Source organism: Jaculus jaculus, chromosome 1, assembly GCF_020740685.1.
Source record: "Jaculus jaculus isolate mJacJac1 chromosome 1, mJacJac1.mat.Y.cur, whole genome shotgun sequence".
NCBI lineage: Eukaryota > Metazoa > Chordata > Mammalia > Rodentia > Dipodidae > Jaculus > Jaculus jaculus.
In genome coordinates this window covers 174,472,380-174,488,933 of record NC_059102.1, presented here as the reverse complement: position 1 = coordinate 174,488,933, position 16,554 = coordinate 174,472,380, and the positions used below count along the sequence as shown (strand labels likewise).

Here is a 16,554-nt window from a genome sequence, read left to right as displayed (position 1 = left end):
GTGCATTGTGGAGTTAGCCCCCAGTTATTAGTATGATAAATGTCTCTGAAAATCATGACACAACATGTAACTCTGACATTCTTTCCGCCCCCTCTTCCGCAAGATTTCCCTGAGCCATGTTGGGTTCATTTTTGGTCTGCTTCAGTGCTGAGGGGTTGGGGGCCTCTGAGGCTCTGGCTCTCTGATTTGGTAGGAGTTGATTTTTCTCTGCATTGATCTCCTTCCCCTTTGTGCTGGTATCCAGTTCACAGGAAAACATCACCCTTGCTTATTTCACCAGTTGTCCTTAGTTTCAGTTGGGCCCCTTCTGAGGTATGTTGGGGCAGCTCTCTTCTTAGGATTTGCATCTATCTGGAAAAGAGAAGCAGATTCTCCAATGGAGAGTAAGTTAGCACCCAGAAAATTGAGATAACACTTACTTTTTTGATAGACAGTTTGATAGGTGTAGGCCCTCTTATACCCCGTGATTGATGGTAGCTTGATATTGTAGAGTGGGCTTGTGTTTGGGTATGGTTCTGACTTGTTTCCCAGCTCCAGCTAAGGGTCTAGTACCACTGAGTGGATCAGTTAGCCAAATCAAGAGCAATTGATTCCTCACCATGGCTGTGTACCACTATTGCACTTGTGTGGGTATCACATCTGGTTAATTGTTGCTACTTAGGTTAAACAATGTGTTGCTTGGACAGATCTTGGTCACTTCCCCCAGTCGCCTATGTAGCGCCTTCTGGCACTAGACACTCTGACTGTCTGGGGACTGACTCTCTCCTGGCTTCCAGCCATGTCATTCCAGTTTACGTGTCAGCTGCGTATGGAGTCTTCAGCAATAGGGTCTTACCACTGGCCTTTGGTGGGTCATCAATTACTCTGACAGAAGTCTGTCATTGTTTTGGGAAACCTTGTAGGTTTCTCTGATCAAAAGCTCATTGTGGATTGTAGGCCCAAGCTGGAAGTGGGGGTTACAGGTCAGTGTCCACTAAGAAATTGAGGAAAAAGATAACTAATATACAAGAGTTAGAGAGGAGAGAGATAGAGGGGAGAGGGGGAGAGGGAGGGAAGGAAGATGTAGGAGATTTAGGTCAGTCTTGATCCTACCCTCTCCAGTGTCTTGTGGTTCAGGTGTTTCCTGTAAGGGACTAGTGAAGGTTCAGTCATTTGGTCTGTCTTTTAGGAAGTAGAATTTTATGGTACCATTGCCGTTTGGGTCCGGATTACTGTTTTCCACCCTTTGATTCCCTCCCCGCCCTCCCATCCATCTTATTGTCTAGTCCATGAGGTACTCTGCTTGCAAATAAATAAAAATATTTTTTAGAAGTACTAGAGGATGAAAATATGTTTGAAAAATTGCATGATTGCAGAGCTAGCATAAAGTATGTGCTTGCTGCATTTTACATTTTGAAGTTATACATATTTAACTTGAAGATGAAAATCTAAATTCAGTTTCAAATTCATTAGACCTCAAGGAACAGGTGCTGTTAGCCACCCTTCCCACCTCAGTTTTGATTACTTTTAATGACCAGTGATGCTTTTTTGTCATTTACTGTTTTTTAAGTATTATCCTGTGGTCTCCAAATATATTATTTGTACAAGCTTTTCCTTCTGTTCATCCTGATAATATAATCCCCACTAAAGATGAGGTGCCCAATGGCCAGAAAGATGACATAATTATCTCAAATATACACATAGCAAGTGCATAGAAGTAAACAGCCACTTCCCTCTCTCTCTCTCTCCCTCTCTCCCTCTCTCTTCTCTCTAGCTCTTTTATATTAGTTATCTTTTTCTTCCTTCTCTTAGTGGGCACTGACCTGTAACTCCCAGTAACAGCAGGTGGTTATCATCCACAATGAGCTTTTGATCAGAGAGACCTACAAGGTTTCTTAAAATAAAGACAGATTTCTGTCAAAGTACTTGATGACCCACCCTTTGGTTAGTGGTAAGACCCTACTGCTGAAGACACCATATGCAGCTGACACATAAAATGGAATGGCATGACTGGAAGCTGGAAGAGTGTCAGCCCCCAGACAGTCGGAGTGTCTAGTGTCAGAAGGTGCTACATGGGCAACTGGGGGAAAATGACCAATGTCCAAGCAACTCATGGTCTAACCTACTTGGCAGCAAATGACCTGTCAGGATACTCACACAAGTGCAATAGTGGCACATAGCCATGGTGGGAAATCAACTGCTCTTGATTTGGCTAACCGATCCCCTCAGTGGAAGGGGACCGACAGCTGGAGCTGGGAAACAAGTCAGAACCATAACCAAACATGAGCCCACTCTCCATTATGAAGCTACCACCAATCGTGGGCTACAAGAGGGCCTATACCTATTAAATTCTCTATTAAAAAAAAATAAGGGTTATTCCATTTGTCTAGGGCTTACTTTACTCTCTGTTGGAAAATCTGTTTCTCTTTTTCAATAGACGCAGATCCTAAGGAGAGAACCACCCTATCATACCTCAGAAGGGCCCCTGCTGAAACTAAGAATAATTGGCAAAACAAGCAAGGGTGCTGTTTTCTTGGTGAACTTGGTACCAGCACAAGGGCAAAGGAGATAGACACAGAGAATAATTAACTCCTACCAAATCAGATATCCAGATACACAGAGGCTCCCATCACCTCATCAATGAAGCAGACCCAAAATGAACCCAACATGGCTCAGGGAAATTTTGCAGAAGAGAGGACAGAAAGAATGTTAGAGCCACACATTGGGTCATGATATGCAGAGACGTTTCTCCTACCCATAACTGTGGGCTAACTCCACAATGCATGACCCATATACCTCAACAAGGAGGGGTCAGGGGGAGGGGGTAGGAAATGGACGAGCCTAAAAATGATACAACTTGACTGCATTCACTGAGTACAAGATTAATTAATAAAATAAATAAATAAATAAATAAATAAATAAATAAATAAATAAAATAACAGAAAAAATAAAAAGAAGTAAACAGCCACACCTTTAATCAATATATTGTAATTTTAAACCCTCTATGAAAGTGAAAAAAATAGGAATTATAAATCTCATTGTGCCATTTGAAATCTCTAGTTCCAACCACCTCCTGTTCTCTGCAAGTAAAGGTTGTGTCTAACTCTTCCTTCACATTTCAGACAAAGAGGAGCATCTCGGTCAATCCAGATAATACACCCAGTGCCTGGAGGGAAAAACTGAAGAGGCAAACGTTTCTCTTTTGATTTATAACAGAAATGTATAGAGTTGTTTGTGAGATTTCATGAACACGTAGTCACTCTCACTCCAGGGCTTGGAAATTTTCCATTGCCATGATTTTCTAAGACACAATTTAACATGCTGTTTATGTACTTAAGTGGTTTTTGAAAATTTTCATTTCCTCAAACAATTAGAGTTGTTCCTATTTTTTAAAACATTTCTTGCATTTCTATTTTAAGACACTTTGATATTCCAGCATGCTGGGAAGAAAAATAAGAGTCTCTGCAGAACTGATGGGCAAGGTACTGTGATCACCAAATGAAGGGCTCAATTCTGGGAAGGCAGTGTCAGAACACAAGAAAACATGTATCATTTAGGGCAACAGAGTAGCTATTAAAGAACCACATTATGCGTATATATGTAAATGTGTGATTGATTGATAAAAATTATGTGTTCTTTCAGAAATTGATTTACTAGCTTTAAAACTAAAAGCACAATTAATATCAATTTACTTTTCTCTTTTGATGTTATTTGACCAAGACCATGTGACAAGTATGCTATTTTAAAAGAACATAGTAATGAGATTGAAGCATAAAGGAAAAATCTATGGTGAGTTATCAAAGTTCTGTGAGAAAGTAGAGTTGTGTAAGTGTGAAATTATTTATGAAATGGAAATGGGCAAGTAATGTTAGAAACATAGTTTTTATTCAGTTGTTAAAAAAAGTCACCTTTAAAAGTTTAAATCTGAATAGTTCAGAGAAAGAAAGATACTAGAGTAAGGAAAGAGACACTAGGTGTGACGGCAAAGCCACTTGATAATGACAATTTTTTGCAATATTTTGCACTTTCCTATTGACTAAAATATTATTGTCATTTATTACTTTATAAAACATGGTTTCCATGCAAGAATGATTCCATTTATGGGTAATTTCTTCTGTTATAAAAATAAATTTTTTATCACTCAGCCTATTTGAAACTCAGAAACCAGAGATTTAAGATGTTTTCTGATGTCACATGGAGGTTGTTCTCCATCCTTACTTTCACATGCTCTTATTCCCACAGCTGCTCTTCACAGGCAGCCATGTAAATTTGAGAGCCAGCTTGTCAATTTCTGTAAGAAAATGTTTCACCATTTTGGAGGGAAGGGAGGGAGTTATTAACTCATTGGAAATTGTCTATAAAATCAAGGACCTCCCTAGTATGTGTGGTACTACCTGCTCATTTTTTCAGAAGACCTGCCTGTATAGGTTATTTCTCATAAAATAAACAGCTAGACTAAAGAGTGTGCTCTAGCATTGCCAAGCAAGTGTCAGATGCAGTGACTTACTGAGGATGAGTAATGAGCAAAGAACAAGGACTTGAGAGCTTATGTACTGTCCAGTCAGAATCCATGCAGAGTCCTGTACTATCAAAGCATGCCTCTCCCTTACCAGGCCTGGGAACCATCTCTCATTGTACTTGTAGAGACTAAGCATGTTGAAATGAACCCCCATTTATTCCTGAGGACCGTATATTTCACTCAACATCCATCATTAATAATGATGTTACAGTATGTATCAGGCTATATGTTCTCTCGCGTCCAATGGATGTTTTGAAGGTATTTGGGGTGGGGAGGGGAGAAATATCAGAGGGACAAATCTGATGACGAGATCCTGCAGGAAAACATGACCAATATTTCCTTTCTTGCTTGTGTCAGACAGGTAATTTGAAATTCTATAGTATATACATAGATTTCACATCCGCTGATCAGAGTTTCCATTGTATTTGTTAGATCATGACCTCTGAATTCCTACACTATGTCGTCTTTCTAGCACTGTCACATCTCCACCTTCCACACCTTGCACCATCAGGGAGGAAAGACTGGAGACCTGACCCTAACAAAAAAGGAGCCATCTCACGTGTGAAGTCTGGGACCTCATCACTACAGCTTAAGACCAGCACAGGTGCACATATCATCGCCACAGCAGGTGGAAAAACAGGTACAAATTTAGATTTCAGAGGTTTGCAAGTAAAAATTGCCTTGAAAGACCTTGAAGGTGATACACCCAGATCCTTACCCCATGGAACCCTTTTTATTCAGATGCTGTGGAAAGGTTAAGCTGACCTTCCTGGGTGCCAGCAGGAGTAGTAACACACAGGATATTGGAAACCTGCCACCTCGGCCATAATGTGTGGTGCTTTAGGTGTTGGTACTGCAGTCAAATCACAAATATGTAAAACTTCATGATGTTCCACACACATGGTCAATGCCAAAAATCTGTACAAAACCATTTATATCCCAGAAACTTCAAAATGTCCATATTACCTAAAATTGTCCTGTTGATGGCATTGTAGTAACCAGTCCAGTGCAATATTTTGAAAGAGCTAATAAACTATCCTATTGAAGTCATTACCTCACCAGGCTGCATGACTTGAACTATGAACTTGGCTTCAGGAAAAACTATAACTTCTTACAAGCATCAAACAAGCCCTCAGAGGACCTCTGGCTGACCCTAGGGGTAGGGTATATTATGAGACTGTCTCACTGGGGAAGCTTCAAATTCAGCAGATCTTCTTCAATGAGTGAACTTTATAATTGTTGGATATAGTTTATTGTCACAAATGAATACATGCATTTTACCTTCAATTGAAAGTGAAAAGTCATAACTTAAAAAGTTGCAGTGAATGCTTAGCTGGTCCTGTGATTAGTGTCATCACATATTTCACACACAGTTGCTTTAAGGAAAGAGAATGGTAAGTCATGTTGGCACTGCAGACTTTCCTGATACCACATCAAAGAAGCCTTTCAAACACTGAGATGGGACTTACCCTGTTAGTTCAAAAGTAACCCCCAAACCCAAGCTCTTGTCTACTTTACTTAAAGAATTGAAATAAAACAAGACCAAAACAGATCATTTTTGTTAATTATTATATATTTATTCAGAAGTCAGGAGGTGTGAGAGAGGGTCCATGGACCAAAGAAGGGGTTATGGCAGGGAAGGTTAGATGGGGAAAGGAAAAGTCCAAGAACCAAAGCATGAGGAGTGGGTATATCCACATGGTCTAAGGGCCCATGTATACCCTCTCCCAGCCTGGCAGCCACTACAACAGCAAGGCGAATATATGGGCAGTTTGTCTCTCAACACTATTAGTAGCTTTCTTGTATTTTTATACCAGAATCTTAGGAAAAAGAAATTTCCTTTAGCTTTGGATGCCAAAATATTATTTTAATATTTATGTGTATGTATAGTGTGTGTGTGTGTGTGTGTGTGTGTGTTCATTTGTATGTGTGGGCAGGAGCATACCAAGGGCTCATGTTTAGATCAGATGACACCCACAGGTATCATTCCTCACCTTCCATTGCATGAGGAAGAGTCCCTTGTTAGCTGTTGCACATACCAGGTTGCTGGCTGATAGGCTAAGGAGAATTTCCTGTCTCTGCTTCCCATCTCACTGAAGCATGCTGGGATTACACATGTGCCCTTTGAGTCCAGCTTGTCACGAATTTATAGGTATCCAGACTCTGTTCCTCATCCTTAAACTGCAGGTCCTCTACCCTCTAAGTCATCACCCTAACCTTGAAGTCAAAATTTTGAATGGAACAGCCAAATGATTCCCTCATAGTCAATAAAAATAATGATACTGGTATATATATAGCTTTTCTAGACCTGTAGACAACTCATAACATTAAAAAAGACATGTGATTCTAAAATATCTGTGCACAAGTGGAAGTGACCCTTACTTTTCTTCCCTAGTAAAAAACAAGTAGTAGATGATAATTGTGTCTGATGGCCTCTGTATTAAAATAGCACAGAATAAAGTAATACCATTCACAGAAAGAATACAGCGGTGTGCAAAAAAGAGGAAATTCCGACTTCCAAAATGCTACATGCATTCATCCTCCCTACTTCTTTTTTCATGTTTATGTGTAAATATTTAATCCCTTAATGCTCTTTTAGACTTGTGTAAATTCAGGAGTAGTCACATTCTAGGTCACTAGGCATGTTCTCATCAACAGACTTTAGTATGAAGGGATGAGCATGTTCCCTGCTGTGACGAGGATTACAGCTGGTGGAATGTAGAATATAATATTCAAGAAAATATTCAAGCATAATTTGAGATCATAAATATATAGCTTGAAAATACAAGTATAGAATAAGTGAAGAAAATGACTATAAAAAGTGAGAGAATACTTGTCTTTGCTTCCTTTTCAAGTAACAAAGGAAACAAAAATAATAGGCAGCCAGTCAAACCAAGCCTCTAAGAAATTTTAATCCAACAAAGAAGAGAAAAATAGAAGAAATGACTCTAAACTAAGAAAGCCTCATGCTGTTCAAATTACAGGAATATTTTTTAAAAAATTTTTATTTAAAAAATATGGAAGGCTTCACGAATTTGTGTGTCATCCTTGCGCAGGGGCCATGCTAATCTTCTCTGTATCATTCCAATTTTAGTATATGTGCTGCTGAAGCGAGCACCAAATTACAGGAATTTTTGATGTTGTTGTGTCTAATGTGCTTTGAAGAATGGAAGAAGGGGTGTATTGACAATTTTAGTGTTGTGATGTCCTAGAAAGATGACAGTATCTTGTAGTATCTTGACCTTGTTTGAGTTTAAAGGATGCTTCTGGCTCCTGAGTGATCAATGGACTGGAGTTAATACAAAAGGTAAATCTCCACTGGCTCTGGAGCAACACTAAACTAGTGACCACTGCTGGTCCTTCCTCTCACCCACAGTTTCCTCAGGGCATTCTTCACCTCTGCGTTCCTCCAGGAGTAGATCAGAGGATTTAACATTGGCTCAACAACTGTAAAAGACACAGCCATTGGTTTATCTATGGGGTAAGTGACCACAGGCCTCATGTACAAGAAAATACAAGGCACAAAGAACAACACTACCACTGTGAAGTGGGAGCTACATGTGGAGAGGGCTTTGCGTCTACCCTCAGTGCTGCAAGACTTCAGGGAGCAGAGGATGGCTACATAGGAAGCAATGAGAATAAGGAAAATGGTCACACACATCACCCCACTGTTGAGAATCACTAAGAGACCCAGGGTGTGTGTGTCTGTGCAGGCCAGTTTCAACAATGGAAACAAGTCACACATAAAATGATCAATGATATTGGGGCCACAGAATGGTATTTGATACATGAAAAGAAGCTGGATGGTGGCATGCACAACCCCCCCCACACAAGCCCCTCCCACCATCGTGTAGCACACTCGAGGACTCATGATGGCGGTGTAGTGCAGGGGCTTGCAGATGGCCACGTAGCGGTCATAGGCCATCACAATGAGAAGAATGATCCCCACACCTCCAAAGAAATGCTCAGCAAAGAGCTGGGTCATGCAGCCTTCAAAGGAGATGGTAGTGTTCATGGAGAGAGAGTCCATAACCAACTTGGGAGCAATGACAGAAGAGTAGGTGACATCCATGAGAGACAGAGAAATAAGGAAGAAATACATGGGTGATCGTAGGCTCTGGCTTGACATTACAGTTAGCACAATGAGTAAGTTTCCAAACACGGTGGCCAAATACATAATCAGAAATAAGGCAGATAATATTTTCCTCAGCTCTGGATTCTCTGTGATGCCCAAAAGAATAAAGCCAGTCATGGTCATTGGATTCCCCAAGAATGAGCTGGTGAAAGAATGTAACTGCACTTGAGCCTCTATAAAAGGAATGCGATTTTAGTTAGCAGTCACTGGGGTTGTGAGTATGTTCTTTTAAAACAGCCTTGGTTTGCCAGAATAACTAACTTCCAAAAAGCATTTATCAGAGGAGGATTCTGGAAAGCACATGGCTCACAAACTGATGGGATAGTCTTTCCTACAAATCACATCATAAGAGTAGTTATGTAGTTCCTAATAAATGATTGTTGATTGAAAATTATCCTTTAAGGTCAACAGTAATACATTATACTAATTATTATACAAGAAAACCTGTAATGCATTTTAGTTGTATTTGCATAGATGCTAAATAAATAAATCAAGGATAATGGTGTAATAAAAACAAACAAACAAAAAAAAATGCCATCATCTTTGCTCATGATTTCTCCATTTGTTAACTACAGAAACCAGTTGCTAACAATAAAAATCTGATATAAACTGGGTGTGGTGGTGCATGCCTTTAATCCCAGCACTTGGGAGGCAGAGGTAGGAGGATCACTGAGAGTTCGAGGCCACCATGGACCTATACAGCTAGTTCCAGGTCAGCCTGGACTAGTGTGAGACCCTATCTCGAAAAACAAAACAAAACAAAAAATCTGATAGAAGCTTCAATCCTCTCAATCCCACAGCAAACTTAACTTTTACTGATGCATATTTTATTTTGTGTTTTGATGTCTTCTGCTCTGACACTTTGGGAACTGGGCTTCATCATTTTGGTGTCTAAATATTCCTATGAACTCTGTATAATTAAGACTCCTTGGGAAACCTTTGCCTTTTGTGGGTAAGTAACCTGCTTAGTTCAATCTTTGGCTAATCTTTGGACCTTCCTTGTCTCATTCTCAACATTGCCATTCTCTCTGTCTCTCAAACACACACACACACACACACACACACACTAAGAAAATGCCTTCTCAGAACTTCTTTTTGGTAACTTGTAGCTTGGATGTTGGCCTTCATATATCATTGGATATACCTAGAAACTTGGAAAACATTACATAAAATTTCACTGTATGCTTAGAAATATAAGTTAAAGAGCCCTAAGAGCGGCCATGTCCTAAGGACTCACCTCTTATCAAGAGCTGTACCCTTTCCATACAAAATGTCTTTTCTATGCCTCATGCAGAGGAATATCATATAAAATATATTTTTCCAATTTAAGGATTATAAACTAAGGCTTAAAGAGGTGAAGGAGGGCTGGAGAGATGGCTTAGCAGTTAAGAGCTTGCCTGTGAAGCCTAAGGACCCCGGTTCGAGGCTCAGTTCCCCAGGTCCCACGTTAGCCAGATGCACAAGGGGGCACACGCGTCTGGAGTTCGTTTGCAGAGGCTGGAAGCCCTGGCGCGCCCATTCTCTCTCCCTCCCTCTATCTGTCTTTCTCTCTATGTCTGTAACTCTCAAATAAATAAATAAATAATGAACAAAAAAAAATTAAAAAAAAGAGGTGAAGGAAAATAGCCAAAGTTCCCACAACAAATAAATAATGAAGTCAAACTCAAAATATGAGTATTTCCAAAATTAATATTACCAATGATCTATATTTCTCTTAGGTTAATATTCTATGGCCAATATCAATGATATATTATGTGTCATTATATAATATCATTTCCATAACAATTCAGTGAATTGTGAGTCTTGTGTGTACTTCATTCAATTATTCTATAGCAAAATTTAATGACAAGCCTACAATAAAGGCTGTGTTCTAACTTTATGTACAATGGAGTTACAGATATATTCTAAATAAGTATATATTGATTTTTTCCCTAAAGATTTGAAGACACCTTTAACTAAATAATGAATAACTCTTATCATTTTCTAGACATTAAGGAAATTAAACTTTCAATTTATTTTTCCACTTTCAGAAGCCTATATCTAGAACTTGACTGGCTCATGTGCAGCCTCAATCATAGGATTATGTTAATATTGCATTATAAAAGAATAAAGTAAATCCAGTTTCACTACTCCATCATAACTCACTTCTTTGTTTCTAGTTTTTCTTTTGAAGTGAGCTTCTCAGATAGCATGAAGAATTCTGAATAATATTCAAAATATAAATTGTAAACTTCCTTTATTTTGCATTTGTTATATTCTGTCAAGATACTAGGTATGTGATGTGCATGTAACGTTTACTTTTCATATCACATAAGATGAGCTCTATTGCAAATCCCATCCTGAGAATGAGGAAACTGAGGCTTAGAAACATAAATTATTTCATCTAAGATGAATGGGGATTATAAATTAGTTTCCTTTTGATGTGCAATTTTTTAGCTAGTATGCTGAACCATTCAGGAAGTTGATAGTGGCCTCAGTTATCTATACAAAATTGCTACACAGCTATATGGTAGAATAAAAAAATTGCTTCCATATGTAGTGGATACCTCTTTGCTGGGAACATGGCAAGACACTTTGTGTCATTTAGTGCAATGGATTAGAGGCTATTATTTTAATATATTTCACTTTGCTAAGCATATATCTCCAAAACATTCTTCATAAATCTACAACCTTTCCAGCCTAAGAATGTCCTCAAAAGTTCTTAAACAACTCAAACTGGAGAGAACATATTCTTGGATATCAGAATAGTTGAATTTCATTCTTAACCCTCTATCTCCTAGGATATGTTGCTATATTGTTTCCTCTCTGGGTCTTAAAAAGATGGAAAGGTCAGGCTCAAAAAATCCATCTCCAGAGCTCCATCTTTAAGAGACAATATTTTAGTTTTTATCGGAATTGCAGTCTTAATGCTTCTAATTAAGATTTTCTGTAAGTAATCATTAAGTCTAAAATAGTTAAAACAATAAAAAGTATGTAATAATACAAAACCTCTTCTTTTCAAAAACTTTGAATCCATTATGATTCTTTTTCATTATTAATACACATCTCACTCAGCTTGATATGGAAACCTCCACTTGGTAATCACCATCCTCATTTTATATATTCTACTTCTGAGAAGGCTGGGTCTATCTCTACAGCTTCAGAACACACCTCAGCATGTGTTGCTAGCAGGAAATAGTCTGTGTTTGAAGTGAGAAGATGATTCTTTGTCCTAGTGAGCCACATATTGACTACTGGGCCTTCAGTCCTGTAGCAACAAAGCAATGTCCTGGAAATAAAGGTGAAGGTGTGTCAGGTACTAATTACAGATATGGTAAGATGTTCATGATTTTACCTTTTAATTCCAACACAAATAATTAGAGATAGTTGGGTATGATTCAAACACCTATATTCCCAGCCCTTGGAATTCTGAGGAAGGAGGATATATAAGTTTGACTCCAGCCTGGCATATACAGTGAGTTTGAGACCAGCCTGGATTACACATAGTGAGTCCTTGTTTCAAAACAAAATTTAAAAATACCAAAAAAAGACTGTAAAGCCGGGCGTGGTGGCGCAAGCCTTTATTCCCAGCACTCGGGAGGCAGAGGTAGGAGGATCACCATGAGTTCAAGGCCACCCTGAGACGCCATAGTGAATTCCAGGTCAGCCTGGGCTAGAGTGAAACCCTACCTCGAAAAACAAAAAGAAAAAAAACAAAAAGAAAAAAAACAAAAAAAAAAAAAAACCAAAAAAAACCACTATATTAGATAAGGGCTATCATTGTCCTGATTTTCAGATACAACAAATAAAGCTTGGAGAACTTGATGAAAGCTGTGTGATGGATATTTTGTCAAGTTCACAGCACATGTTACTGCATTATGTCCTTTATGTCATCCAAGAATTATATGTCCTATCTTGAAGCACTTTCATAAATATAAAGGAAATAACAGCATGAAAATATTTGGGAGCAATATTAATTATTTACTCTGATTCTTTTTCATTATTGTATGGTACCCTGATACCTCTGCCTATATCCTTTATTATCAAATCCATCATCACTCCTTCTTCATCTGTCACTTCTTCCTATAATCCTCTGCACCCTGCTATCCTAGGAAGTCATTCGATAAAACCATGTGAGTTGCTTATTAGCAACATTGCTATTGTATTCATTGTTTATTTTAAAAATTGATTTTATATGGGAGCTAAGACTGACAAACTTTTATCTTTCCATCAAATTTCTATTTCTGTGATACCTACACAATCTTCATTATAAAATTGGATATTTTAAAGAAAAATTGCATTGAACATGGGATTCCAGCAAGGCCACATGAATTTTACAGAATTCAAAGTGCTGTCATCAGGTCTTGCCTGACATTCTTCCCATATCCTAGCTTACTTATCATCTTTCTTCTTTGACTTTTCAATACTTAGACCTTCTGTAGCCAAGCTCAACAACTGAACTTTACTTTGGTCTCTCAATTTAGTATTTAGCTTATGCTGTCAGATCCTCCTTGTATATATTATATTTGAAAAGCTCCTGAAAGATATTAAAGAAAAGCACACTATGGATTGCAAGTAGCTCTAGGCTCTTAATCATGAGACTACATGAGGGAATGCAAAAATAAATAAATAAATAAATAAATAAATAAATAAATAAATAAACAAATAAATAAACAAATAAATAAATAAGTGAATACCTGATAAGCCTGATGAGTTATCTCATTATCAAATATTATCTGAGGTCAAGCAAACCTGATTAATAATCAAGTAGCTTTAAGAAAGAATACTTCCAATTTCAGTGTGTTGTCTTCTCCCCAACTTAAGAAAGTGAGTCAGTTACCTCATGCTTCCTGGTGCATATAAAGCAAGAATTATATAGGGAAACTGTTGACTGCCGAAGTCTAGGTGCTCAGAGATCTAGCTCTGGTAGGAATGTTCGTGCTGGGCTGCTTCTCTAGCCAAGAGCTCAGAATCAGGATTCAGAAAATGCAATGCAACCATGCAAGGGGAAGTGATTTTGACAGAAAGAGATAATAAAGTTAAGAAAAACTGAAAACTATGCTCCAAGCATTCAAGGACTCAAACATGAAACAACCCCTTGGGAGGGAAGTCAACTTAATTGTCCTCTAAGTAGGAAAGGTCCCAAAAGACTGCCAGCAAAGCTCCTTGCATAATCTTCATGGCACTCTGCCTTCCATCTGGCTTGCTTTGTAGACCATATTTTTTTCCCCAAAGTAGGGTTTCACTTTAGCCCAGGCTGACCTTGAATTTACTATGTAGTCTTAGGGTGGCCTCCAGCAAGCTCACAGCGATCCTCCTACCTCTGCTTCCCAGTGCTGGGATTAAAGGCATGCACCACCATGCCTAACTGTAGACCACATTTTAGTAGGAACATACTTAATATGATTTCTGTTGGGTCATTGTGGTGGTTTGAATAGATGGCCCCCAATATATTCAGTTCTTTATTATTTATAGTTTGCATCTGCTGGCTACCTGGCTGGAGGCAATGTCACTGGGTGATATTAAGGTGTGGTGGTGGGTTTCTGATTTCAATCTAAAGGTATGCAAAGTGTGCCTAACTGGAGTTCCTGAAGTGTGTTGTGTGTCTTTTGGCTTTTGACCTTTTAACTTTTGCTTCTCTCTGTGTCTGCTTGGGCCTGTGAAAGCAGGCCAGCTTCTTCTGCCATTATGGAACTTCCCCTGGATCTGTAAGCTTTAATAAATCCCTTCTTTCATAACTGTGTCTGGTCTGGAAGTTCATCTCAGTGAACCTGAATCTGTCTGCTACAGAATTTGGTACCAAGGAGTGGACTGAGATGAACCTGACCATGTGGATGTTGATCCTTTGGAACCTTTGTTTTGGAGGAATAGGCATGGACTTGGTGCTTGCAGCTGAAGATGTCTTCTGGAGTGGTAAGCCAAGTTTTATGGACTATTCTGATGAGAGTCTGAGAATGCTATGTGCAGACAGCATTGAACTTTGAGGCTTGGCTTATAAGTTTTCTCAGGGGAAGGAAAGACTGCAGAGGACTTTGTTAGAATTGGCATACTAGCATAAGGGCTGTCTGTGTCCTGCTGCCCAGGCCCAGAGAGTTTGATCAAGGTTAAATTTGTAATGGACCGATGTGCTTGGCTAGAGATATTGGACTGAGAGATTTAAGATTTTAAAGTGGAAAACTTTAAGCAAGTTAAATTTACTGGCACAGAGACTGGTTTTAGATTACTAAAGATGCTATTGTCAAACACATTAGCAATCTTTTTGTTGTTATTTTATTTTTTGTTTTTCAAGGTAGGGTCTCATTCTGGCTCAGGCTGACATGAAATTCACTCTGTAGTCTCAGGGTGGCCTTCTTCCATAGCTGTGCCTGGTCTAAAAGTTCATCTCAGTGAACCTGAAGCTGTCTGCTACAGTCATGTTTTGAAAGTAGAAGTAGTCAGAGTGTGATGGGCTAATGGCACAGATTTCAAGCTTGCACCATTCCAGCCACATTCTGAGTGAGGATCTAATCACTTCAGCAGTAAATGTCATACACCCTGCAGTGACTGACATAATCGAGTTTCCCTGGGGCCATAATATACTACAGTTAGGCAACACTGTTTAACAAGCAAAGAAAAACATAGATCAAAATATGACCCATTCAAGGATTGTGATTGCCAATTCCCAGCGTAATCTCTACTTTACAATAACAGAATGCTCACACAGTGACCTAACTCAGGCAAATGTAAGAAACTATTTTAGTAACCTGTGGCACTACTTGGCTTAGGCAATAAACATACCATTTCCCTAATAATGCACTTATCAACCTTGGCTCCCCAAATTCATTGAGCTGTAAGTTTTTGGTATACGTATTTCCTGGGGTAGGATACCTAGGTTGATTCCAAAACTTAGCCATTGTGAACAGTGCTTCAATAACATCAGGGGACAAGTATATCTCTGCTATGTTAATTTATAAAGAGCCCTTCAGGTATGTACAAAAAGTGCTACATGGCAGTGTCATATAGTAGTCAAGTTTCAGTGATTTGAGGATTGTCTATATTGATTTCCTTAGTGACTATACTAACTTACATTCCCCTCAGGAGTGTATAAATGTTCCCTTTCATACACATCCTCACCAGTGTGTGTTATTATTTTTTTTCTGAATGATTTCCATCCTGACTGGGTTGAGCTGGAATCTCCATTAGTTTAAAGTACCATTTACATGAAGGCTAGATATGTTAAACACTTTTTATATGCTTACTGGACAGTGTATTTCATCATTTGAGAATTTCTAAATGGAAAATAATATAATTTATGTTTAGATTCATTTGTAAGATTCTACTCATGTTGCAACACTATAATATGCTATAACTAGTTCCTTTCTTCTCCATTACTCTCTTAAGATTATTTTTAAAAATTTTTATTACTTATTTTCAAGGAGAAAGCGGGATAGAGGAAGAGACAGTGAGTATGGGCATATAGGGCTCTTGCCACTCCAGATACATGTGCAATGTTGTGCATCTGGTTATATGTGGGTACTGGGGAATAAAACCTCAGCCATCAGGCCATTAAAGCAAGTGTCTTTAACTGCTGATCTATCTCTTCAGCCCCTAAAATTATTTTCAATATACTTAATGCTGCACTACAGAATTAACTTCCTTAGTTATGCTTACTTATAACTCCTATGGAATCTAAGCTCCACACAATATAATTGGTACTTGTATAGTGCACAGTTGTCTATCTACCCTCTAGAATTGACTGGCATCCTTTAGGCACTCAACAATAGTTTGGGATAAATAAAATAACCCCCAATTCCCTAAATTTAACTTTCTATTGAACCATCATTCAGTAGAACAATGTATGTACACATACATACACACATACACATATATGTACATACATATATGGGAGAATTCAGAGGAAAGCCTTATAGAAAACCAATATTTCCCTCATCAAGGTTCTACC

The 16,554-nt window shown here is 38.5% G+C and overlaps 1 protein-coding gene and 1 non-coding gene across 2 annotated transcripts in view; both read right to left on the bottom strand.

Annotated features, from left to right (window-relative positions):
- Positions 1-7,509: 7,509 nt before the first annotated feature.
- LOC123458111 lies at positions 7,510-7,616 on the bottom strand. Its single transcript, XR_006635410.1, has one exon. It is a non-coding gene; the product is annotated as a U6 spliceosomal RNA (small nuclear RNA).
- Positions 7,617-7,838: 222 nt separating this feature from the next.
- LOC101602541 (olfactory receptor 4C6) overlaps positions 7,839-16,554 on the bottom strand; it is a 44,524-nt gene continuing 35,808 nt past the window's right edge. Inside the window, exon 2 of the mRNA XM_012950960.2 lies at positions 7,839-8,775. Within this exon, the coding sequence (XP_012806414.2) occupies positions 7,839-8,775 (937 nt within the window). The remainder of the gene's footprint in view (positions 8,776-16,554) is intronic.